At 45.6% G+C, this 26,635-nt stretch overlaps 1 protein-coding gene across 9 annotated transcripts in view; it reads left to right on the top strand.

Annotated features, from left to right (window-relative positions):
* HIPK2 (homeodomain interacting protein kinase 2) overlaps positions 1-26,635 on the top strand; it is a 181,422-nt gene that overhangs the window by 126,388 nt on the left and 28,399 nt on the right. For 4 of the 9 annotated variants that reach the window (XR_010381577.1, XM_064487308.1, XM_064487312.1 and 1 more), the window contains exons 6-12: positions 1,425-1,609; positions 6,821-6,983; positions 10,210-10,417; positions 11,348-11,469; positions 19,232-19,374; positions 22,141-22,320; positions 25,033-25,314. Coding sequence is in view for 8 of the 9 variants with exons in the window: in XM_064487308.1 (XP_064343378.1) it covers positions 1,425-1,609; positions 6,821-6,983; positions 10,210-10,417; positions 11,348-11,469; positions 19,232-19,374; positions 22,141-22,320; positions 25,033-25,314 (1,283 nt within the window). In the remaining variant the exon portion in view is untranslated. The remainder of the gene's footprint in view (positions 1-1,424; positions 1,610-6,820; positions 6,984-10,209; positions 10,418-11,347; positions 11,470-19,231; positions 19,375-22,140; positions 22,321-25,032; positions 25,315-26,635) is intronic. The other 5 variants (XM_064487309.1, XM_064487313.1, XM_064487310.1 and 2 more) reach the window with 3 other exon arrangements.

The raw sequence follows: 26,635 nt of genomic DNA on the forward strand, positions 1-26,635 counted from the left end.
TGATTAGTTCCCTCGGGCTGCGGTAACAAGGTGCCACAGGCTGGCTGACTTAAGACAACAGACATTTATCCTCTCACAATTCTAGAGGCTGGAAGTTTGAAATAGAGGTACCACCAGGGCTGTGTTCCTTCTGAAGGCTCTAGAAAGACCTGTCCCATATCTTCGTCCTAGCCTCTGGTGGCCCCTGGCAATCCTCAGGGTCCCTTGACTTGTAGCTGCATCCTCCCCATCTCTGCCCCGTGTTCCTCTTGTCTCTGTGTCCAAATCTCCCTTCTTTCTCTTATAAGGACAGCAGTCATTGGCTTTAGGGCCCACTCAGCTCCAGTGTGACCTTCATTTGACTACATCTGCAAAGACCCTTTTTCCAAATAAGGTCACATTCAGGGACCAGGGATTAGGACTCACATCTTTTGTGAGAACACAGTTCAACCCACTGCACTCGGTCCTCTCAGTTCACTGGAGGGACCGCAACCCTCACGTTTGTGCTAGAGAAAATACTAGAACTTCAACTATTTTCAGGGCAAAAGCTGGTGTAAAATCAAAGCAACCCAAAGTGGGTTTTTCTTCAAAGCAACAAGAAATAAAGCTACAGACCAATAAACACTCAGCACACCTCTTACTGAAGAGAAGTGTAACCAAAAATCATGATTCTGAATAAAGTGTACTTGTCAGTTGATTAGAAGCTTAGATTGTCTGCAAAAACTGAAATTGGCTTCTAGCACATGTCTTGGAAGATACAGCGAGCACCACAGAACAAGTTACTAAAGGCCATCCTTGTGTAGACTTGCTCTTGGAAGAAAAATCCTGTGTTCAGATCTCCTGCTTGCTCTGGGCAGAAGTCATCCCAGCGAACACAGGGACGTCAATAATGCTGGCCCTAATCCAGGGTGCAGCGAGAGGGCAGATAAGACCGTAGGGGTGGGAAGACGGCACTGAGGCCCTGACATCTCCCTCTGAAGGTTCAGTAAATAAATCTTTTTGCATCTTACTTTTTACTGCTTCGTTGTCATTGCTTTTAGCCGTGGTAAAACACACATAGCATAAAATGTATCATTTAAACCATCTTTACATATACAGTTCTAGTATTAAGTACCTTCCCGTTGTCACACAGTCTCCAGAACTCACTTCATCTTGTGGTTATTTTCAATGAGGTGTGATGTGAGGTGCATCTCAGCGGAACTGATGAAAGCAGGACCAGGTACTCCCGTCACTCACGTGTGCTCGCGGGCACCGGCGGTGGCCCTCGGCCTCCCCTGCACAGAGAACAGCCACATGCTGTGGGCAGTAATAGCACGTGGCAGTGCCTCCTGCAGGGCAGACACAGCCTTGTGGAAGCTGGGAAGCGGTGACTGAGAGATGAGGATGGAGCGGCAGGCGGAGGGGAAGGACGTCGGGGAGAGTAACCTGTCCCCGCTTACTTCCAGGTGAACATGACAACGGATTTGGAAGGGAGCGACATGTTGGTAGAAAAGGCGGACCGGCGGGAGTTCATCGACCTGTTAAAGAAAATGCTGACCATAGATGCGGATAAGAGAATCACTCCGATCGAAACCCTGAACCACCCCTTTGTCACCATGACGCACTTGCTTGATTTTCCCCATAGTACACAGTAGGTGTCCCCCTCGGTGCTTTATACCCGGGGTCAGCAAACTTTTTCTTTAAAGCCCCAGACAGTACATATTTTAGGCTTTATAGCCGTACAGTCTGTCACAACTCGGCTCTGCCGTTCTAGCTGAAAGCACTGTAGACAATGCAGAAACCCGGGAGCCAGGCTGTGTTCCAACAAAACAGTATTTATCAAAGCAGGTGGCGGCCAGATCGGGACCCTGGGCCGAAGTTTTTCTGACACCAAACAGGAGGGAACAGAGGAGCAGGAGAGGGCACAAGGCTGGGGGGACTAGCCCCCAGGGTCTGCGTGAAGGGAGGGGCGCAGAATGGCAGCGTCTGGGAAGCAAAGCCACTTTCAGTGCGGGGGTCACTCCCAGATCCGTGCTGGAGTGGACTCGGTCTCGTTTGGATCTGGGTCTGTTCATTCATTCGTTCACTGTGCTGTGTGCGATGCCAGGTGCCAGGGTAAAGCAGGGGATAGAGCAGATGGGCCCTGCCCACGGAGCTTACAGTCTATAGGAGAGAGAAAGGACTAAACCAGCAACATCCAAATAACCAGGCTGCTGTCCCGGGGCACAGAGGGCGAGGAGAGCAGGTAACAAGGGCCCTCGCGTGGGGCAGGGCGGGGAAAACCTGAGGAAGTGATGAAGAAGAGTGAGGGGCACCTGGTGGAAAGGCTGGCAGAGCGGAAGGGGCATTGCCATGTGGAGACCCCAACACAGGCAGGTCCAAGCACGAGAGCCTGGGACAGTGAGAGAGATGAGGCCCCAGGAGAAGGCAGGAGCAAGGCTTCCACCTTAGGGATTTCGTCTTTCTCCTAAGAGCCGTGAGAAGTCAGGAAAGGGTTCTTGTGCAGGGGAATGGCTGGTGAGAGTTGTGTTTAACAAAGATCTGTCTGCCATTGCTCGATCAAGTCAAATGAGGCTGGGAAAATATGCCCATCAGATTTGGCAACTTGGAAGTTGGTAACTTAGGGAGAGCTGTCTCGGTGGATGGTAGAAGCAGAAACCAGTTTAGCTGGTTGCAAGACTGAGTGAGAGGTGAAGAAACAGAGAGTACCCTTTCAAGAAGGAAGCCTGTGAAGGAGGAGGGAAGAAACAGAGGGGTGACTAGGGATGGCCCAAGGGGGATTTTCTTTTAATGTGGAAGAGACCTGAGCAATTTAAGATGCTGATGGGAAATGTGTGGTAGCAACTGAGAGAACAAAGATAAAGGATGCTCAGAAGGTGTTTCCCAAGGTAGTGGGAGGAGCCGGGATTCAGAACACAGGTAGAGAAACAGGCCAACATCACAGGAAGGGTGGCTGGAAGGGCGTGTGGCTGTCACGGGTGTGCGGATGACGTCAGTGGGGGAGTTGAGGGAGTAATTCAGACAGCTGCTGTCTCCTCCTTGGGATCAAGCTGTTGCTGGTTTAAGGAGGGTAGAAAAGTTTACACAGCGGAAGGTAGCAGAACAAATTGAACAGAGAAATACAGCAGACTTGTCAAGCATGGAGGTTGGACATGAATAGCGTGGGGTGTAACTGAACTCCCCAGGTGAGGCATGGAGAACACGGAGAGTTGGGTCCACCCAGGTTGGAGTTTTGCCGGGCTGCTAAGAGGAAAAGACTGACACAGATTTATGATGCTGGCAATGGAGCAATCATAACCCAGAATGATGGCTGTGGGACGCTTAGCTAACAAAGAAAGGAAGTGAAGATGGGAGGGTCCAGAGAGATGGAGTGGTCTGATCAGCTCCAAGAATGGTTTTATTATAGTAATAGTCAAATAAGCCACAAGGGAGGGAAATGTGACCAGGGGTCAGGATGCTTGAATTTGTGGTTGGGGGTAGTTGGACAGCCCAAGGAGTAGGTGGCTGAAAATTGACATCAGGTCCCTGGAGGTGAGAAGGGACCAAGAAACCAGGATGTCTGACGGGTAATCAGTGTGACGGCTGCAGTGCCCAGGTGGGCAGGGAGTGGGTTGGAGAGGAGCACTGAGCTAGTGGCCCAGGCCTCGGTGAGGGAGAGAGAGAGGAAAGAAGTGAGGCTGTCGGCCGGGAGATTAGGAGGGAGTGTTCATCGGCCCAGGCCGCCGTGAAAGTGCTGCTGAGTGACTGAGTGTCTTAAACAACAGAGATTAATTTTCTAAAATTCTAGAAGCCTGAGATCTGGCTGTTTGGCAGAGCAGGTGTCTTCTGTGGCCTCTCTCTGACTTACACACGGCTGTCTTCTCTTGTGTCTTCGCGTGGTCTTCCTTCTCGTCTGTGTCCTCATCCCCCCTCCTTCTCAGGAACCGGGTTAAGGCCCACCCTAGTGACTTCATTTTACCTCTTTAAAGCTCCCATTTCTAAATTCAGTCACATTCTTAAGTCCTGAGGGGTTAGAACTCTAACATATGAACTTGGGGGGCACAGTTCAGCCCATAACAGAGGGTCATGAAAGATAATTGCTTCAGCCTCTCAACCCTGAGGCACTTGGGATATGAAAGAATAAACGGTCACATCGCTGGGTGTCTGCAGGGAGAAGCGGTGTGCTCAGGACAGCAGCAGGTTTCAGATAGAGGTCAGGAGGGGAAGGGAATACACAAGAAGAGGCTGGGGGTCCGAGACACCTGCAGATCACCGGTGGCCCTGCGATGATCAGAATTAGGTTGGACCCAGTCTCAAGGCTGGATTTGACCTTAACATATGAGAAATGAGGGCGTGGCGCCCACCACGGATGGGGCTTCCTCTATTTTAGGTCTGTTCCCTATTAGCTGTCGTTGAGCAAGTCAAATCATATTGCAACAAGCAAACATTGCCTCTTTACTTAGAAGAGGCATGTTGAAACAGCCGAACTCCAGTACAGAGAAGGAACTTGGACCCATCCCTTGCAAACTCTCGTTAGAGGATTTGTCCTGTTTCTGGGTGTGGTAGAGGTAAGTCAAGGCGCATCAGTCTGTACCACAGAAGAAAGGCAGACATGGTGACTTACTGGATGGGGTTCCCATAAGATCAGACTTTGTATATTCAAGAGTGCAGTGGGATGACTGAGAAGCGGCTCTAGAGGGGAGATGGGGGGTGCCACCTAGAGGGCTCTCGTTTGCTGTCTGCACTACGTCAGTGAGACGGTCACCTGCATGAAGTCGGGGCCTCGGCTGAATGACCTCAGGGTGCTGTCTGTCTCTGCATCCGGCCAGGAAGCAGTGATAGGGTGCTCCACTGTGCGTGGTGAAGACCGAGCACAGAAACTGTGAGCATCAGCTTCCAGTTCACAGCTTGGTGTGGGACCCCAGAGAAGCACTGACAATTCAGAACTCAGAAAACGGGCCCCTGAAGGGAAGAGGGGTCTTTGAGCACACCCAGGCTTAGCCAAGAGTGGGCCTAATCCCCAAGGGATCCTAGAACTGGCAGACCATGGAGAACTCTGGGGTAGGAAGAAACCTCGAGGCCCAGCCCCCGCTGTAGATCCCACCCTTGGGGCTGGGCCAGAGCTGCCCCAACATCTACGTTAACAGGTAGAAGAGACTGCACTTACTTCTCCACGCCAGGATGCTCGTACATGAATTCCTTAGAAGCCGTTCTCAAAATCAACGCAACATGAAGGTGCTTTCCTTTAACTGAAACTAGAAACTCAGACCATTTCAGTTAGAAAATTCTGAGTCTAAAAGCTTTGTGTTGAACTGTCAGAAAACCACTGATGCATTAAATACAGTCCGAAAAGAACACAAAATCCATTGCTTTATTCCTTCAGCCTCCTGGTGAAGGCACTTAGCAGTGGGCTTGGGCCTCAGTGGATGCTCAAAACATGTCGGCATTACCAGCATCAGTGACAGTATTTTAGCCATTGGTTACCATAGAACACGTTTCCCTCTGCCTCCAGGGTCACCAGTCAGTAAATGCTTATTCAGTGTGCGGTGTGTGGCCAGTATAAGTAGACTGAGTAAGATTAACTCAGAAAAAATGTCTAAGTCAGTTCAAAACATGTTTCATGGAGAGGATGCTTGGGGACAGCCCACGAGCACCTGCTTGCCCCAAATATAGCTGACCTATAAGATACAGAAATAGTATACAATTGTAATCTTAAAATAGTAGAATTTTGTATTCGATTATTACATTATGTGTAATTAAAATAAGTATTTTAAATTGAAATGTAATTGGGGTCTCATTATCTTCAATATTAGCATTTGAGGAAAAATAAGTTTAATTAGAAGACACAGAAGTGAATGAGGAACAAGGTATAAATCCTGAAGAACACCATAGGGTGGATTTTCAAGAACTTGGTCAAGCCCATGGACCACTTTCCTTTTCCTTCATGCTGGTGTCAGCAACATTCTTATACTTTACTTTCATAATTAGGGTTTTGTTTTGATTCATAAGAGCAAAAGAGGAAGAAAAAGAGGGAGATAATTTTTATTTCGTGTAACTGAGCAAGGATTAGAAAAGAGAAAGGAAGGATGAAGGAGGTTAAAGGGAATGTACACGCATACGTGAAGACAGCTGACAGGTAGCTGTCCACCTTGGCAAATTACCCAGCCTCTCTCTGCTTCATCCTTACTCGTAACATAGGGGCAACAATCGTCTGTCTTCCTCTCGTGGTTATTGTAGGACTGAGTGAAAGAGTGCTTGCAAACAACTACCACGCAATCAATAAAGTTAGCCACTATTATGAATTATTAACAGTATTGTTTGTTAATATTATTGTCTTCATTCCATGCACAATCCAGTGAGGTTGCAGTAGGTCAGGATGATGGCTTGACTAGTTCTCTGGCTGACCCCTAGATGGCGCTGGTGCTCCAGGGGAGCGGGAAGGGCGAGCGCCAGGGGTTGTCTTTGGGGAAGGGAGGCAGGTCATAAACTGCTGTTTAATGTTCCCAATCAGAAAACTTATACGTTTGTTTATGGGCCAAGAAACCACTTTGAAAGCTGAGAATGAGCACTGAAGTTGGAGGCAGATCAGCAACACGAGGAAATGCAGTGAGAGCCAAGAGGTCTGTTGTGCTATTGAGAAACTTTACCCACGCAGGATGGGGAGAAGAGGTAGTAAGACAGTGAGGGGGACCCATCTAAATGCCGCCCACTCTCACAAATGCACACCTTGCATGAGAAATCCAGGAAATTGAGACCTAAAGTTAAGTCTCCCGGTTGTCTTGTTTGCTAGATTAACTGTTCTCACCTTTTCTCTCTCCATTTTCATGTTACCCTCTTCTCTTCCCTGATGCCTCCTCTCTGTCTCTGCCTTTTGCATGAACAGCGTCAAGTCATGTTTCCAGAACATGGAGATTTGCAAGCGCCGGGTGAACATGTATGACACGGTGAACCAGAGCAAGACCCCCTTCATCACACACGTGGCCCCCAGCACATCCACCAACCTGACCATGACCTTCAACAACCAGCTGAACACTGTCCACAACCAGGTGAGTGGGCAGCAGAGGGCAAGGCAGGTGGGGCTGATGGTGTGAGCATCAGGAATTGTATTTTCCCACCAGAGCTAGTCAGGAGACAAAATTCCTCCAGTATCATATACAACAGAGAAAAACCCCTCTGCTGTCATAATCAACTCTGTAGAAAGTGTTCGCCTCCGAAGTCACTTCCTTTTAGAGGCCCAGGCCCTCGCTGTATTGACTCCTGGCCCCGTTGAAAGGTCCCAGAAATGACTCACTAAGGGAGGTCTTTCTGAGGTGGCACCTCTCACTGCTGTCCTCTGTCCCAATGTGGGACTAGGCTACAGGAGATGCTGTGGTCCTTTTACGTCCAACATCTGCCTGGTAAAGAATCCTAGAACTGGTAGGGATGCTGGCGGTCCTCCAGCTCAGGCCCCTGCTGGCCTCACCACCGCTGGGTCCACATGATCTCCTTTCAAGACAGATAAAACCTCCTTTTCCAAGTCTTAGGGACATTCAGTTCATCCGTCTTGTCACCAGAATCTCAGAAGTTAGAACTAAAAGGGACCAGGAAACTGAGGTTTTCTTGCCACAGTTTTCCAACCTTTGAAAGAAAATTAGCAGAATCCAGCCCCTGACACACTCCTTTAAATACGGACACTGCACCCGGGGAGTATTTACTGAGGGGATAATCTCCAAGTCCTCGCTCAGGCTGCCTCTGTACCCAAGAGACTCGGACTTCTACTCCGACCTTCCAGTCTTACCAGTTCCCCTAAGGAAATGTCCCTAGGTTTTTTCAGTTTTAATAGCAATCTGTAATGACAGGTGTGTGTGTGTGTGTGTGTGTGTGTGTGTGTGTGTGTGTGTGTGTGTGTGTGTGTGTGTGTGTGTGTGTGTACATACCAGACACCTCCTAGGAGAGGAACATATATGTTCTAATCCTAAAATGTGACTACTCTGCCTAGCCAGCTCCTCTTTTTCAACAGGCCCCCGACTCCCACTGAAGAGTCATTGACCCCGTTTTTCTAGACCATTCCTGCAGCACATTGGGTTGCTAAGTCCCAGCTCACCTTCCCAGCCTGTCCTCTCCCTCTGCTGAAGCTCTAGGAAAGGCCGTCTGGAATCTGCTGCCCCCTGGGGGCCATCATTGTCCTTACAGCTCTCCTTAGCTGGAAGAGCTAACGTGCCTCCAGTCCAAAAAAAGAAGCATTCCCACCCAGTGCTAGCTCAGTCCTCAGGCGAAGGCAGCCACAGCATGTGAACTCTTTGACAGTGTGTTTCTGTGGTTTTGTTCTTCATCCCCAGCACCCCGTCACAGTGAGTGGACCACCTGGCGGGTGCCGTGAGCACAGAGTAGAAGATACATGGAGGTGGGAAGGCTGGCCTAACTGGAGGAAGGAGGGCCGGACCAAGATGCATATATAGTGCTCCTTAGGCAGTAACTGGAGATTTCTGAGCGGGGGCAGGGGGGGGATGTGTGTGACATGCACAAAGTAGTGTTTTGGAAAGAATGTTCTAGCCTCTGTGCCCAGGAAGAACTGGATGAGAAGTGAAGGCCAGAACATCACTAATCAGGGCCTTACAGGTCCCAGGCACCAGGAGAGAAGGCCTTGGCTAAGGAAGTAGCAGTTGAAAAGAGGGTTCCAAGCACATGCGGAAGGAAGGAAGGAGCAGCAAGACCAGTGACTGACCAGGAGGGGGAGTAGTTGAGTACCAGCGTGGGAACCTGGAGGATTTGATGCCAGTGCCCAAAAGAGGGAAGCCCAGGGCAGTGAGATGTGAGGAGGGTCTGAACTTTGGCGTGGAGAGTCCAGGCAGGTAGTGGGAAGTTTGTTTGTGGGAAAGCCTCCAGGAGGGGTGAGGCCGTGGAGAGAACAAAGAGGAAATAAAGTCACGCCATCGGCAACAGGAAAGACACTGGCCCACACATGTCACACGTGCATTCCCGGTCACACCCCCTGGAGTCCGACTGTGTGGTGCTGCAGAAACAGACACTTGTTTTTACAATATAGACCTTAAAATCCAAACATGTGCACCACATAAATTAGTCATTACTTCCAAACAAATTCTTTTGCTTTGCGCTGAAATTCAGCATAAAAGTTTTTTTAAAAAATCTAAAATGTGACTTTATCCGTTTTATCAAATCTGACACACATGCATACCCTCCTTGAAGTTCTAATTTTGTACGTGTCCCAGATACCCTGTGGCTCTTCTCCTCCTTGCTTTTTTAGTCCTAGGAACCTCTAGTGGCAAAACCTCGTGTAAACATTGAATCTGAAGCCATGGTAACCTCCACCTATCTTGCTAAAGGATCAGTGTGAAGAAGAGTAAGATGGGGTGAAGCTGGAGAATTCCCAATTTAGAATTTCTTTTCCTTCCATGGTCTTGCTTCACCCGGAAGTTCAATCTCAAATGATGTCTTTTTCTAAAAGAGAAAGGAGAGAGGACATAATTTCAATATTCATCTAACTCATCTCCATTTAAATTCTCTTGACCCACTAGCATCTTTTCTCCCTGGCTTCCAGACTTAGTAGCTGAGCACCAACATGAGAATGCACTGGACTCCAACAAGTAACCCCAGTCTCAGCGTGTCCCTCCCCATCTGTTTTTCTATAGCATGTTTCTTTGCAGCCATCTAAGGGCATCTGTAAACAGTCCTGCCCTTAGACCTCAGCCAGAGGGCCCCCTTCCCAAGCCTGACTGAGGTACACGTGCTTCCATGCCAAGTTCGGGCATCTGGGACCCTGGTTTCATCTCCCCCAGTATGGACTGTACCACCGAGTCCAAATACATGTACCCAAAGGCCCTCAAGTTGTGGGACGAAGCTGGGGCAGGGAAGGAAGGAAGGCAGGGGCTCAGCTCCTTGTTCTAGTGCAGAAGCCAAGGAATCCAAGAATCCTAAACTCAAACCTGGCCTTCCTTATCCAAGTGGAAGGGCAAAATACACATCATTTCTAGGCCAGTTTTTAACTTTGCATTATTTAGACATGATACCTGGGCATCCATTGGCTTTTGTCCGGGCCCCACAAATGTCAGGAACGGGCCTGGATGTAAGCGTCTCATGTGCCTGCTCTCCCCTGAGACTCATCAACTGTATTTCCACTCCCCTCCGTTTTTTGCATTTTTGCTCTTGGTCTTTGTTTGTTTGTTTGTTCTTCTTTGAGTTCATTTATTTGATTTAGATTCGTGTCTCCCAACATGCCACCTCCCTCATTTTTTATTTTTGTTTATTTTTGTTTAATCCCCATCATTCCTTTAGGCTCCCACCTCCACCAGTGCCACTATTTCCTTAGCCAATCCCGAAGTCTCCATACTAAACTACCAATCTGCACTCTACCAGCCCTCAGCGGCGTCCATGGCCGCAGTGGCCCAGCGGAGCATGCCCCTGCAGACGGGAACAGCCCAGATTTGCGCCCGGCCTGACCCCTTCCAGCAAGCGCTCATCGTCTGTCCACCTGGCTTCCAAGGTAAGGGTGAGCAGACGCGGCCTCTCACCGGCTTCAGATGGGACAGCCTCTGGGGCACCAGCCCCCACACTTTTCTCTCCTGACGGCTCCCCTGGGATAAAGCCCTCTCCATTTCTTTCCGTGAGAGCACCGGCATCACTGAACTTGAGGGCCCCATCCTGCGGAAGCCAGCCTAGGAAAGATGGGATTTAGGCTTCAGCACCGAGTCAGTTCCTTGTCATTCTCACCACCTGCCTGCGGTTCTGTCCTGGGCCTGCTGTTTGTAAATCAGCCATTGTCTGTGCGCCCATTGTGATGCTGATGCCAGAGCTTCATTTCCTCATGGGAAGCACCCTCTGTGTGGATTATCTATAGAAACTTGCCAGTCTCTGCCAGCCAGTGACGCCCCAGCTCTCATGGAGAATACGAATCTGTCTGAAAAGTCCCTCCCAGCCGCCCTCTCCCCGCCCAGTGATTCTTTGGCCCTGCACCCCGGCACTCCTGAAAACTCTAAGCTAGACTTGGTTACAGTTTACACAGAAAGCTCACAAACTTGTTTCAGAACACCCCGTGGTGGAAGTCTGTGTGGTGGTTCGGTCTGAATCAGTGCAATTCCAGCCGCTTCGCTCGCTCTCCCTGAGACCCCTGGCTTTGCCGTTTACAAATCCATCTTCACAGCAGAAGTGGCAGTGTTCCTGCTGAAACTGGGCAGCATAACTGTTCCACTTTTGGCTTTACAGAGTCCTTAATTTGACCTTCTAGTCTTTGAAAACATTCAAGGTGGTTTTTTGTGTTTTTTTTAAATTTTAAGTTAGAAACTAAGAGGGAGGCTTCCAAAGGCCCAGACACTGGTGGGTGTGGTGGGAAGGGAAGCTGGGAGCGGGCACGGCTGGCGGGGAGGGTTGATTCCAGTCTCTCAGCCCTCTCTCCCTTGCCCGCTGTCTGGACTAGGGTTGCAGGCCTCGCCCTCTAAGCATGCTGGCTATTCTGTGCGAATGGAAAATGCAGTCCCCATTGTCACTCAAGCCCCAGGAGCTCAGCCTCTTCAGATCCAACCAGGTCTGCTGGCCCAGGTAATTCTTTCTTTATTGTTACTAGTATCACTGTTATCCACATTAATGTTGTTCACAAACAAGATATCTCTCTGCTAATTCCCTCCCTGGCAATGAGTTAGATGCTTCAAGTCATTAGGACATGTCAGTAATACTCTGAATGATCCCCAGGTGAATTACCTCCCTAAGTATCTAGTTTACAATTCCAAAAAGAAATTTAGACGCAGGGAGAGTCTGGGGAAATTATCACCATTGTATCTTTGTAATGCAAATTAATATGGGAGACCTAGGTTTTAATCCTAACTCTGCTAGTAACTCTGTGACCTAAGGCAAATCAGTTAGCATTTTTGCCTGAAATTTCTCTCTTGTGAAATAGAAATTATTTTTTTTTTAAGCCGAAAAGAGCCTTGGAGATTATCTCTTTGTTTTATAGCTGAAAACCAGGATCACAGAAACTTTGGGCTGGAACCTTCCTCCTCTGTCCCCATAGGTACCCTGGTGGATTCTTGGAATGAGATCACAGAGGTGAAAGTGGCTGAGAATTTGTAAAGTGTTGTGGGAATTTTAGGTCACATAGTCATGTAATGATAATAGGCATCAATCCTTAAGGTCACTGGCACCTTAATAACAAACACACGAACATGCCGGGCACTTTAGGGTTGTTATTGATTTAATCCCCACAACATAGTGAGGTATTTGTCTCCTTTTGACAAATAGGGAAAATGAGACACAATCATTGGCTCAAAGTCACCCAGCAATTAGGTGACAGAACCAGAACACAAACCCAAGAAGTCTGACACCTGCCCCTGTGTTTTAACCACCGTGTTATACTGTTTCTTTATAATCAGGTCTTCTGTTGGGCGTCAAGGACAGCTTGACCTAATGTTGTTAGTTCAGAAGCACCTTTGTTTTTAAGTAAAGTTTGTTCCCAAAGGCTTTTCTCTAAGTGTTCCCAAAGACACTGTATTGATGGTGTCTTTTGTTGAACAGAAGTTTAGGGTTTTCATTTTAATGTAGTCGAATTGCATATATCTGTTTGGGACACTCTCTATTCTATTTAATTGGCTTCACTAATATCCTTTTGTCTTAAGTAGTATCATTTTAATGTATATTTTGGTATCTGGAAAAGCCTTGCTCCTATATTGTCCTTAAAATTTCCCAGTCTGTTCTTGTCCCTTCACTCTTCCACATGAATTTTAACATCACTCTTAATAAGAATTTTGCTTCCAAAACAAGCCAAAAACCCCCCAAAACCTTGGTTTGTATTTATTGGACTTGCATTGGATTTACATTAACTTTGGGAAAATTGACGTCTTTATAATGTTAAGTCATTTCATCCCTGAAAATGATTTAACTATATATAAAGTTCCTTTTATTCCTTTCACTAAAGTTTTCCTTTGTTAGAATCATTCCTAAATATTTTACAGTTTTGTTATTAATAATTTTATTAACTATATTTTCTAATTATTTGTCTTCAGTTTATAGAAACATAACCAATTTTGCTCTGTTGAGTTTGTAATCTAGAAATCCTTCCAAACTCAGATGAGTTCTGTTTCTGTGAATTCCCTTGGATTTTCTACGTGGACTGTCTTTTTTATTTACAAATGATGCAGTTTTGTTTCTTCCTTTCCAATCTTTGTAACTTTTATCTACTATTCTTATATCATTGTGCTGACAGCACCTCCAAAACAGTGTCTAATAACAGTGTTGATATTGGGCATCCTTAACTTGAACCTAACTTTAAAGGAAATTCTTCTAGCTGCTTGCCGTTAGGTATTTTATGTACTATAAATAGTTGATAGAGATAGTTTATCAAATTTGCTGATTTTTAAATTAATATTAAATTGTATCAAATATTCTTTCTGCATCTGTTGAAATATTCATGTGTTTTTGTTCCTTAGTCTGTTAATACATCAAGTTACTTAATAGATTTTGAAATGTTAAACTGTCCTTGTGTTTCCAAGGCAAACTTTGATTATGTTGTGCTTGATGTGTTTGTATGCTTTTCAGTTCTCGATTGTTTGTGAATACCATAGTTAGTATTTTTGCATACATTCATAAGTGAGAAATGGCATGAATTTCTCTTTCTTATAGAATCTTTATCTGCTTTGTGCATCAAGATCATCCTAGTCTCATAAGATATGCTGGATATTGTTCTCTTCTTCTGTTTTCTGGAACAGCTTGTTTGAGACTGATATTAATGATTCTTCATCTCTTTGTTCTTACATCCAAATTGAGACTGTAAGTGATGACTCACGCCAGGTCCTGGTGGTACCCAAAGTTCTGTATTGCTGACAGTTTGCAAACAGAGAGCCTCCTGGATGGAGAGCAGGCCTTCTACTCCTCACTCTCTTGCTGGTCCTCATAGCTCCCTTTTGTCTGCACCGTTGGATAGTGGGGAGTTCAGAAAAGGCCCTAGTAGATCAAGAGAACTGCAGCTCAGCGCAGGGTCAAAGCAGCTTGTTCATGCTTTATCTGACTGGCAGAAATCCAGGCCAGTCTCCCAGTGCTTCTCCTCCGCGAGCCAAACCTCTAGAATCCACATGTACTTTAAAGGGTACTTAAACAGCCTTTTTTGCGGCTGCACACTTAACCCTCGTTAAGTTAGGAACCATCTCTGAAAGAAATCATAATTAGCATCTCTTCCTAGCTAAAACTGACATTCTTCAGTTTGGAAACCAACAGGCTCAGCATTTCTGAATTTGTTTCAGTCCTTTCATCATAGCAGGGAAGGGCTTCACCTATCGTGTACTTGAAAAGGAGTTCCTGGACTGCTGTAAATCTCCAAGTGGATTTAACTTGAAGCTCTAAGTGGGAAAGTGAGCAAAATATTCACGTGTACCGGATTTCAATTGCTCCAGTGTTTATAACAGGGAACTGCTTGAAGCAATGTGAATGTTCATCAGTAGGGGATTTGTTAAATAAATTGATACGTGCATAAAACGGGGCACCATGTAGCCATTAAAAAGACATGGTAGGCCAAAAATGCCTTGACATGCAGAGATCCCTAAGAGATATTAAATTTAAATTAAAAAAAAAAACCTGTCCTGTCCTGTCTGGTATCACTGTATCTTTTAGTTTGTCAGATGCTTTGATTTTTCTGTTTGTCACTTAGTCCACGCCAATATGTTAGTCTCTTAAGGTGGAGTTCTTGCCTAGATATTTTGTTAACCATCCCTTCAAAGGATAAAAATAAGCTAACTTATAAAACTAGCATGGCAGCTATTTAAAAAAAAAAAAAAGGCAGTAACTAAACATTGAAACTGATGCCTTCATTTTTCTTGGGGTAAATTTCTAGGTACCAGGCAGAGGCACTCCAAATATTATTACTTTAAATGTATCCCAAAAGTCAGCATATTTCTTTTGATCCAAATAGTTAAACCTTATCAAGGAGTTCATTCATGCAAATTTAGAGATGGAGTCTTTTGAATCCATCCCTCATGTTAGCTTTGTTTGCTCTGCACCTTTCCTCCCCACCTCCCAGCAGCGTCATGTCCCTCAAAGGGAAACAGTCTCTCTAGGGCACCCTGAAGATGAGTCCGTGGAAGAAGAGGGGGTAATGACACCTTCTCATTCAGGGACACGAGGGTGATCTGACGGATTGCCTTACCAGTAACACTTTTTTGGTACTGCCCAAAAGGAGCTGTCGCCTCTGTCTAGAGCCCCAGCCCAGAGCTAGCATCTTGACCACCGTCAGACAGGAAGTACATTTCTTTATTGATACACTATTGAATTTATCTCACTTTCCAAATGGCAGGATCCAAAACCTCCTTTGACCATTCAGAGCCCCCTAGAATATGGAGATTTCTGTTTGCCAGATCCTTATAGACTCTGCCCTGCCATAAAGAAGTTTTTGGCGTTTTTCTAGCCAATCAACTCATATCACCTGAACCCCCTTTAATGTTTACTTCAGAATAAACCAGTGGCTTGAACTCTTTAAACTGTCTGAAATATAAAACTTCAATGCTTCTCAAAAACTTCTCTGGTAATTTTCAGCAACCAGTCTTTCCAGCCATTCTGTCTTGCTGTCCTTTTCAGTCCTGATTCTGTTAATGAGTAAGGAAGACTTTTTCATACCATGTTTATGCAGTTACCACCAACACCTGATCCTGAATAGGGCCATTATTTTTGTACCTCGTCTCCGTAAAGAGAAGTATACTGGCAGAGAGCATGGGCCCTGGAATTCCATTGCCTGTGTTCAGATGCCAGCCCCACCACTTACTGGCTGTATGACTTTGGGGAAGTTATTTTTTAATTTAAATTTGATTCTTCAAAGTAGTACATGCGTTTAATTTTTACAGTTAAATGCCACCACAAATTTCTAAGAAAACAGTAGTCTCCTGCTCTGTCCCACTCCCAATTTCTACTCCCCCAAAACAGTAGTTTTTACCTGTTTCATTTTGTTATTTAACTTCATGTTTCTAAAGAACATGCTTAAACTGCTTGTTGCTGACCATGTTAGGTATCAGTTGACTTCCTGCTGTGAAGGATGAAGGCTTAGCCCTCTAATGCCTCCATCCCCAAAGCACACAAGCACACTCACGTACTCACTCTGTTCCTCTCTCTTCCTTACTCTTCCTTTCTCCCTTCCCTCCCTTGATTCAACCACTTTGTACTGTTTACATAATTATCATCAATATTGTATCATAGGATTCCCAGCTGAGCCTCATAATATACTATGATTCTATTTCCTTTCCTGCACAACTTGTTTTTCTTGAAATTAATGGTTGTCTAATTTTTCCATTGGGTTAGTTTCCTCTGTATCTCTTATGATGCAGCCCCAAACTCTTCCAGAGCTCTAAAAGGTATGTGTGTTTGATGTGTTGATGTGTTTGAGCATCTTGCAAAGTTCAGGGGCTGTTATTTTTCTTTCTTTCTGAAAGCTTTTTAGACTCTCCTTGTCCACGGTGGTCTGAGAGTTCACGACTACCTGCTTTCTTGTCTTTTAGAATGCATTGTCCTGGACATCCGATTTGCCCTTTTTATCTGAAATTTTTTCTTTTGTTTTTTTCCTTTGTGAATTTCTTCCACCTCCATTTTCTGTGCTCCTTCTCTGTGGAATTCTTATTAATTGGGTGCTGGTACTTCTGAATTGATCTACTGATTTTCATATCTTCCCCCTCCCCCATCCTCTCTCTATTTATTCTTTGCTACATTCTAAGATTTTCTCAACTTTATGTAATTGTTAATTTCTGTTGTCATAGTTCTCATTTCCAAGAGTTCTTTCTTGTTCGCTGAATATAGACATACAGTCTTACATATGACCTTGTTTCATGGATATAGATATATATTTTAACTCTCTGACATTAATTACAAATTTTTGGAAAATTTTCTTCTGATTCCTACACTGTTGTTGTTTCCTCTGAGTTTCATTTGTTTTAGTCTCTTTCGTGTTAGATGCTTCCTTTAAAATCTGGCGATCCTTGGCTGTTCATTCATATTTAGACTGAAGCACTGAAAAACTAATTGGAAAGCTTCAGAGTGGGGGACAGGATTGTTGAATGTGGGCTTCTCTGTAGGCTGATAAGGAGTGAGCTCAGCATTTTCACAGGCAAATCCCCTCTCCTCAAACGTGTCTGTAGCTTTTTCTCTTGGAATAGTTGGTTTCTCTAGAGAGAATCCTCCAGGCTCCTGCTCTGAGATGGAGGGGCAGAGGTGGGGAGAGTATAATCCTGCATACCAGGAATCTGGGAACAAGGGGGTGAAGGACTCTCACTGTTTAACATGCAGACTTGACCTCAGATTCCTTCATTCTGCTAACTCAGTAATTGCCCTTCTGTTTTCCAGCTTCTAAAATTGGGTTAACTGTTGTTGTCACTCCCTGTTCTCTCTTTTTGTCCTAATGGATCTGTATATTTTTTCATTCCTTCACTGTCATTTTAGCTGGGCTTAAAGAGAGCAAGCAGTAAATGTATATGTTTAATTTACCATATTTCTGAAGTCATTTAACTTCTCTGTGTTTCAGTTTGTTCCTTTGAGAAATGGGAGGGGGAAATAGTCTCTGCTTCACAGGATTGATGTTAAGATGAAGTCAGAAAGTCTGTTTGTGGTCTTAGCTCTATGCTTGGCACACAATATGCATCCAGAAATATTAGCTCTAATCTTATAAATTATAAAGTAGTAATAATCTATAGAAGTATCTGATGAAGTGTTGTCTCAAATGAGTTAAACATATAAATCAGTGATAGAGGTCCAAACATACCCTCTGACCCCGCCTGTCTGAGGTAAAATGTTAATATCTGTTTTAGGGAAATAGGAGAAAAACAATGTCTTTAGCGTCATGTCAAGATTTATTGTTTTTAAATGACTTTAGTCAAAACACATGCTTTTCATGAGATCTGAAATAAGTTCCAGACAAAATCAGTAAAAATCTTACTGCCAATGAAATTGTTATTCATTTAAACTTTTGGGCTCATAACTGTTTTAATCGATTATTTTTCTGCTTACTGTTGAATTCAGCAAACCTTAAATACAGTTAAGTAGAGTTAATTGCCTTGGTAGAACTGCCTCTTTCATTTTACCAACGAACATTTAGTAAGCACTTACTGTATAACCTGTGGTCCCTGAGCTTTCTGCCTATATCAAGAAAGATCAATAAGCAAACAGGCAGTATCCAAAAAGTATGAGATCTCACTGGGCCTCATCTGCAACATGGGAAGGATGGACCATGTGCGCCGTCCACTCAGATCTACATGTGGCTCGCTCATGTTTATACATATCGTTGTTTATTAAGCCTTGACTCAAATTCGTTACCCATTTCCAGAAGTGCTTGTTTGTACATATGATTCAAAACACGTATATTAAACACGTGCACAGTTGGTGGAGCACCATGTTACATAAATTACCCAGTGTTAATCATATCCAGCCTGATGGAAAGAGAGCAGTAACTAAGATCCCAAACCTTTAAATCCTTGACCTGCCCAAGAGGTATCTTGTCTTAGTGGGGTCCCTTTAAGTGTCCAACTTTGGACAACTGTGTTCAGTGTGAATCATTTAATAATCAAAGGCAAGCAGAGTGGTGACTGAAGGCACAGAGCTGAGAACGCAACACGTGCCTGCAGGCGTGCACACCTGTAAGTCTGTATGTCTACTCAAGGAGGAATCTGGAAAGATTTTTCTAGACTTCTTAGAAAAAGCTTAGTATTTATGAAGAATCCAGCTGTGACTTCCTAAGTGTCTGGTTTTTGCTTTGAGGGGTCGAGGTAATTCCCAACTAAGCTTAAGTTCCCAGCTAAGAATTTGACTTCACACTCGCTTCCCCTCAGATACAGGCAAGTATCAGATATTTGGTAGTCTCAGAATTATGTTTATTTAGATTCAGAAGATAACACAGGTTGGACCTCTAGATTCTAACTGATAAACAAAAGGTAAAAAATTGAATAAGGGATGCTAGACAGGAAAGTTCTTGAGGGCAAGGAGTTGCCCTTGTACAGCCCAATTCAACTGCCTCAATCTCTTGCACTAAATTGTGTGACAGAATAAGTCAGTAAATGAACTTTTGGAAACTTTGAGCATTATTCATTAGAGTGTATTTATAAATAAATCATGCTTCAGTGTGAATGAATCCCTTCTATACAGTTCTCTGCCCACGTACGTATTACCTTCTGTTTACTTCACATGTCAGTTTTATCTCCCCTGGTTTTTGAGGTCAAAGGGCAGGTCTCCGCTTTCTCACCTAGCACAGGATCTAGCACAACCCTGGGCACAGAATGAGTGCTTGACTCGTGCAGGTTGATTAGATGATGAACAGACATGATGAGAGCAAATGTCCTCTGTTGTACAGCAGGCCTGGCCAAGTGGGACCCAGCAGATCCTGCTCCCCCCGGCGTGGCAGCAGCTGACTGGAGTGGCCACCCACACGTCGGTACAGCACGCAACTGTGATTCCCGAGACCATGGCAGGCACCCAGCAGCTGGCTGACTGGAGGTAAGTGAGGCAACTGGCGTGTCTGGGATGGGAGATGTGTCCACTGCCGACCCAGAGAGCTGCCCCGCTGGCCGGTACCTGAGTCCCCAGCTTTGCAGGGGGCTTTTTCAATTACAAAGAGTATTATGTGGACTAAGACTACAGTGTCATCAGAGGTGATTTTTAAATAAATGTACTAGGACATAAGAAAATCAGCTTTATTACTCTATGGTCAGTTGTCATTTTCCACCAAAAATTCAGTCACATTATTTGATCAGTTAATTCACCAGACTTGGCTCGGGATGATTTTTGGTTATTTCTCAGAATTAAATTCCACTCCCAGAAAGTCAGCAGTGAAAGGATGCAGAAGAGCGTCCCTGAGGTCCCTAAGCAATTCTAGAAAGTGTTCTCAAGGTGTTTGGAGACACAGGCACACTGGAGTCATGTCCGACCTCCCAGGGGAAGGCCTGACAGAAAGGGGTTTACTTGGAATAGTAAACTCTGGGATGTTTGTTGAGTGTGTCTCTTCAGTTGACAGTCAGTTCTCGGAGAGCAAAGGCTACCTTTCACAGACCTCAGAGGCATCCGGTTGACAGCCACCAGCACACCACCCCTGCTCCACATCTGTTTCCAGAACCCCCACCCCGTCCCACTCACCAGCTTCCTCACCAGCACGCTGCTCTGTTGTTTTTATGGCCACTTTCCCCTTTTCCTTGTAGCTCCCACCCACCCCATCCGAATACCACCACAGTGCCCCGTTTCACCAGTGCAAGAGCCAAATGGCAGCCCCCCAAGTTGTCCCCAACTTCCCACGCCTCTCGGGGCTGTTTCTCTTTCAGCCCAAACACTGGGGCAGGTCACAGCCCTCACCTCTCACAGTATCTAGACCAACCACGGAGCCTCCCTACGGCCCCTTTTTTGACCCAAAAGGCTGTTAGGAATGAAGAGCTCTCCAAAAAAGGTAGAGGGGGAGAGAAAGGCCCCCAGTCAAGTCTCAACTGCAGCGTCCTCTGCTCTGCCATTTCATTTTCTGACCAGTAAAAAGAAAAGAGGAACACAGGCTGCTTCCCACAGCCCCACTCACTTCCCACTGGCCACACCCTCCTCCCCCACCCACCCCCACCCATTGGAGGCACCTTCACACCAGGTGAAGCTGGGTTCCGTCCTTGCCTGACCTGGGGCAACATACCTGACCTGTATGAACCTCGGTTCTTCTTCAGTACAGTGGGGATGACAGTGGCCATTCATAGATTGCTGGGAGGGTTAAACTAAGAGGAAAGACAAAGCAGCTGGACCGTATTTAACGTGTACCATTCTTGCACCTGGTACCTGACAGGCAGTAAATAAATCTGTTCCCTTCCCTTCCCCCAGTTCGCACTGGTCGTGCTCAGCAAGATCACCTTCCGTCTCCTGCTCATTAGGAACAGCAACCAAGTGGAAAGCTGTTTGACCAGCTGGGGTTTTTTTCTCACCGCTTTTCCTCCTAAAAGACCACAGATATGCTGTACTTCTTTCTCTCAGCATTTATAGCTCATTTAATTCCAGCAGTACTCACTCATTCATGCCTCTTTTCTTCTTCCTCATCTCTCCTCATCTCTTCCCTGGTAACCACAAAAGATGCCTAAAGCCAGCACACTTTTTTTCCAGTCTCTCCTCCATTTCATGTGTAGCCCAAAGGATATCCATAGTCATGGCTAATATGCAAAAGAGAAGTACCAGTGCTAGACCTGTATCAAAAGAAAAAGAATGCCATGTCTGTAGAAGAAATAGCAACAAAGAAGCCATAACATCAGTTTCTAAAGTCCATGTAAATATCCAAAAGACTATCAAAATCCCTACAAAAGTCTCCCCCTCCTTTTTTTTACTCTATTCATCCTTTTCTCTAAGCTGTAAAGATAAATTTCATAACATTTAAAAAATTCAGACAAATTCTCCTATAGCTTTTCATTTTATTCTGTAGCAAATGAGCTTTCATGGGCAATTCTCTTAATTAATCCCCACTCGTAGTATTTCTGTGGGAAAACAAGCCTTTGAGTGCCATCTAACCCAGATCCCATAGAACCCATTTTCAGGATAATGGTTGCCAGTATTTCTATCAACGTGCGTCTGACTTAATTAATTTTAATTTAATACCCAACTCTATACATGTCTAGTCAACCTTCAGTTCATCTGATTGTTCATTCAGGAAGCATGTAATTCACTGATCAGCTGCTACATGCCTGAGCATTCTGCTGGCCTGCGAGAGAATTCTAAAAAATGTTAACACTTCCTAATGCTAGAAACATATGACTCTCAGTCTTCAAAGTTTGTTTTTCACATAAACTACAATATCCTTACTTATAAAATGGTATTATTAAGATATCCTGCCTACCTCACAGAGTGGAAGAGCCCACTGAAGGCACTTTGTAAATTCTAAAATAAAATGCACAGCACAATCACCTGTTCAGGGACTTTAAAAGCTGGAGGGAGTATTTATTTCCTCTTCCCCAGAACATAAGCTGAGCCTGCCTTCTTGGTATTCTCCCACCTGAAATGCCCTCTTTCTCACTCCCCAACAAATCATGTCCCTGCCACTCCTTCAGAACAGCGCTTAAGCATCACTGCATCTGGGAAACTCACCTGAGGAAGCCACCTGCGGAGGCTTCTCTCTTCAACAACTCCCCGGGTAGTGAGACAACCACCTTTTGGGTTTAAATTGGCTTTTAATTGGGGAGGGAACTTTATCTTATAAAGAAGCTCTGTTTCTATAAAACCAATAAAGAGGCCGTTTTCCCATGTCCCTTTCAGGAACACGCATGCTCACGGCAGCCATTACAATCCCATCATGCAGCAGCCGGCGCTATTGACTGGTCATGTGACCCTTCCAGCAGCTCAGCCCTTAAATGTGGGCGTGGCCCACGTGATGCGGCAGCAACCAACCAGCACCACCTCCTCCCGGAAGAGTAAGCAGCACCAGTCCTCTGCCAGGTAGGTGGTCAAGGTGGCTTCAGAGGTGAGAAATCTCAGGGGATGGGAAGTTGAAGAAACCTCCTAGCATTAGGGAGCATCAGGTTGCAGACAGCACCAGGCTTTGAAGGAGGCACCCATTCTGAGGTCTGTGTGAGTGGATGCCCGCTCTGCCAGCACCGCCAGCGCCCTAAGGGTGGGGGCCTGGGATCACAGTGCTCAGTGCCTGGGCCTTGAGCCGTTCTGTCCCCTTACGCTTCTCTAGACTTAAACACTCAGACTGACCTCTGAAGTTGCTTTTTCAAAATCATAACTTTAAAAAAAAACAAAAACCAGTAGAGAAATGTGCTGTCTTTGAAATCTAAGTTCAGAAATTTAGCTGCTTGATATAAGCAATACTTTTGGTTAATCCCAGACCCTAACCAGCAGAACAATAATCTTTCCCATTCTCTTTAAATACAGTTTCATCTCCATGAATTCTTGAAAATTAAGATTGACAAAAGGCCATGTGCTGTATGATTCCATTTATATGGTATTCTGGAAAAGGCAAAACTGTAGGGACAGATCAGATCAGGAGCTGCCAGGGCTTAGGGTGGAGAGGAGGAGATCAGCAAGGAAAGAGCATAAGGGAATTTTTCAAGGTGATGAACAAGTTCTCGATCTGGGGGTTACATGACTGTATGTTTGTTGAAACTCATCAAACATTTCAAAAGGGTGACTTAACACTGTGTATAAATTATACCTTAATAAACCTGACTTCAAAAAAAGAGATTTCCAAACAAACAAAATCCAGATCGAGATTGTGTGGCTACAGAATTGTTCCTACATCTCTCTCCAGTGGCACTGGGTTGGAGGAACCTAATTGCTTATTTGGAATAGATTCATCAAGAGAAGTCTAGTATTTCATATAGTGTAGTGAATTTTGGTTTTCTCCTTCCTCAGATAACAAGATGCCAGAAACTAGGCCTGCCTTTTTCATTCTTTTTCATTTGAAAACTGGTCCAAGAGCTGGCTTCCCTAAGTTGTCATCCTTCTTAAACAAGAATCTTATTTGGGTGTTTCTGACAACTTAGGGAAATTCATGTCAATCAGTGGTGTCCTTCCAGAGTTTGTCTGGAGGCCCTACGACAGCGCACCCATGTCATTGTTACACTGAGTGACAATAGAGGCCACTGTCATGTGCTGTCATGCTCAGCCTGGTGGGTGGTCACACAGAACCCTGGTCTGGCCCAGGGGGCTGAGCTTAGCCTCCTTGTGGCTCATCTTGGCCAAGTAGGGACAGGAAGAACCCTTAGCCTCCAACCTATTGGCAGGTTCCTCTTTGTTGCCTCCTCACCACCCAGCTGGCTTTAGTAGAAGGCTTACTGCCAGTGCATTTCAAATGAGTATGACTATAGTGAAAGTTGTGTGTTTGCCTATTTTTAAGACCAATGCCTTAGGCAAAACAGTTGGAAAAACCAGAAGGCTCTCCCCTGTCAGGTAGTGCCTTCAGGCATACTTTTCTTCAACAGTGCCAAGTGGAGGTATTTTAACTGCTGCAGTAATGAAAACATAATCTCAAAATTTTGACAATTAAACATAGTTCTATGGTAAGTTCAATGGAAGAACCTTATCAGTAAAACTTCTTATTCCAAACCCCCAAAAAGGAACAAGCAACATATTTGATACCAACTAAATAGAAAGTTAAATAAATCCACCTTTACAGAATTATTTTCATCTGACTGCCATCCTTTTAGCTAGAAGGTGCTAGAAACTCTAAGGACATATCATAGTCTTAAGTTTCACTACAGGCTGGCTTTAGTCTCACTGTGTAGATATGACTAAGGTGAGCAAGGGTTGATGGGGAGGGGAAAAGGTAAGGTGTTTTTTTCCTCTAAAGTTATCCAAAACTACACTGGCTAATTTGATGTGAATTTCCAGTCAATCAAAATCAAGATTGAAATATCCCTTTTTAAGCACCTCTTTTCCTCTTGTATTTTTTCCTGATTTTCTCTTTTCTGTTGAAACAGACTGGTAAGCTTCCTGTGAGGCTCATATGTCAAAATCCAGGGGAAAAAATTTTTTTTAAATTGTACCCACATGGGTACTTTTATGGGCATGTCCCTTTCCCAGAGGAAGAAGGAGAGAAAGCTAAACTTTAAGATCACCAACGTTAAAACGTTTAGATCTAAGAGCTCTTAAGCAGTGAGTGTTTTAGTTTAATAAATGGTAAACCAGCCATTAGCAAGGACACTTAAGCTTTATGTGCAAATACCTCTTCTTCCACTTCCCTCCAAAACAAGACCTAAGTGCATTTGGGAGGATGACAAGATTGAATTCAGGAAGTTGGGCCTTGACCCTGAAGACAGGGGACTGCACTGGAGCAGACACCCCTGAAGTCCCAGGCGTTCTATCTGCCCCTGCAAGAGAAGCCCATCCTCAGGCTCAGCCCTCTGCCCTCTCCTTGGAGCCCAGGCTAGTCCTCAGTCCTGCTGGGGGCAGGCCCAGGGAGCCAGACCAGAGCCCAGAGAAGGTCAGGCCGCTGCCCTCCCGCCCCATCTGCGTAGAGATAACAGAAGGAAAGAGCTCCCTGGGCGGCCACTTTTGCAGTCACACATCAAGTCTGAGTGCCCTGGCCCCCCTCTTTTTTGTGTGGAGACATGGCAAAGCTGGTGTTTCTAGACAGTTGGGCTCCTTGGAAGGAGCTGCTGGGCCCAGTCTTCTCTGTGAGTGCACGTGGCTTTGTCGTTCCAGAAACGTCTCCACCTGCGAGGTGTCCTCCTCTCAGGCCGTCAGCTCCCCTCAGCGGTCCAAGCGCGTCAAGGAGAACACGCCTCCGCGCTGCGCCCTGGTGCACAGCAGCCCGGCCTGCAGCTCCTCCGTCACGTGCGGCTGGGGCGACGGGGCCTCCAGCACCACCAGGGAGCGGCAGCGGCAGACCATCGTCATTCCCGACACCCCCAGCCCCACGGTCAGCGTCATCACCATCAGCAGCGACACGGACGAGGAGGAGGAGCAGAAGCACGCCCCCACCAGGTGAGGCTGTGCCACCTTCGGACTCCAGGAAGGAGCAGAGTGGGGGTGCGCTGTGTGTTTCCGGCTCACACAGAGACCGGTATCTGTGGATCTGGACCACTTTCCATCATCGAGCGCGATCACCCCTCTCTCCTGGCCCCTGAGTTCTGGCTTTGCCGTGTCCTGGAGTCCTAAAGTGATTTCAAGGGAATGCCAAACAGATATTCCATAATCGTTGAAAGCCACAGTGATTTTGAGTCACTTTGGTCTTAACAAATAGTTACAGGCCCTTGGAAGACTTGAGGCCATAAAAATCAGGCACGCGGTGCCAGTGTATTTCTACCCCCATATGCTTAAAAATCTCTGCCTCGGGCTATTGAATTTATTCCCAGTTGGTCAAGATATTTTTTTTAACATTGCCTTGGCTCTCTCAGAATTTGAAGTAATTATCCAATTAATCAGAAATTTCCCTGTGTCTGATTAACACAATCTTTCTAACTGCCAGTTGGCTCTTCACCCAGAGAGCATTACATTTATTCCAAAGTGGTAAGAACTTGTTTTACTCTCTGTGTGCTTCCTAGGGAAGGGGGAAGAAGTGTTTATTATACTTGTGAGGCTGTTAACCCTGGCACCAGAGCAGGTGCGCTGTGGCCTGGGCTGTCTGATGGTCCCCTGGAACTTGCCCCTCCAGATCAGTCGGTCCCCTAGTCTTTGGCATCCCCTGGCCTCAGGACCCTGTAGACCCAAAGTCTCACCACCCCAACCTGCTGGCTCTTCTCTGGGACTGAGGACCCGGAAAGGGAGGCCTGCCACCCCCAAGCCCTGCACTGCCAGTCAGCGCACATCCCATGACCGGATCCAAAGCTTAACATTAACAATTAGGCCTGAATTATTAATTCCTGATTGGATACAGTGTCAGTAATTATAATCACATATCCTTTTGATTAGATAATAAATTCCTGCACTTGAAATCATTGCAAGATGTGCAGATAGACTGATTAACATTCTCACTACAGCTACTTCTGCATGGGGTACCCCCTTCCCGCCGTTACAGTGAACTCAGTGTTTTGGTTGTTTTTTTGTGTGTGATAGGGCTAGTTTATTTCTTATTCCAGTATTCTCTCTAATGGCTCAGCCCGGTCTTGAGTGTGTCTCAGAGAAGAATGTAATGGAGCACTTCTGGTCCTGGCCTTGGGCCGGGTGCCAGAGGAGCCACCGGGCTCAGGAGATCGGGTCCTGAACTGGCCTCAGTTTCCTTTTGGATCACACCTCCCAGTGGAGTCACTACCCTGTCCCTTCCAGTGCCTCATGCCTCCCCGTCCCTTCACAAAGAGAAAGGCTC

The sequence above is a fragment of the Camelus dromedarius genome, chromosome 7 (assembly GCF_036321535.1).
Source record: "Camelus dromedarius isolate mCamDro1 chromosome 7, mCamDro1.pat, whole genome shotgun sequence".
Classification (NCBI taxonomy): Eukaryota; Metazoa; Chordata; class Mammalia; order Artiodactyla; family Camelidae; genus Camelus; species Camelus dromedarius.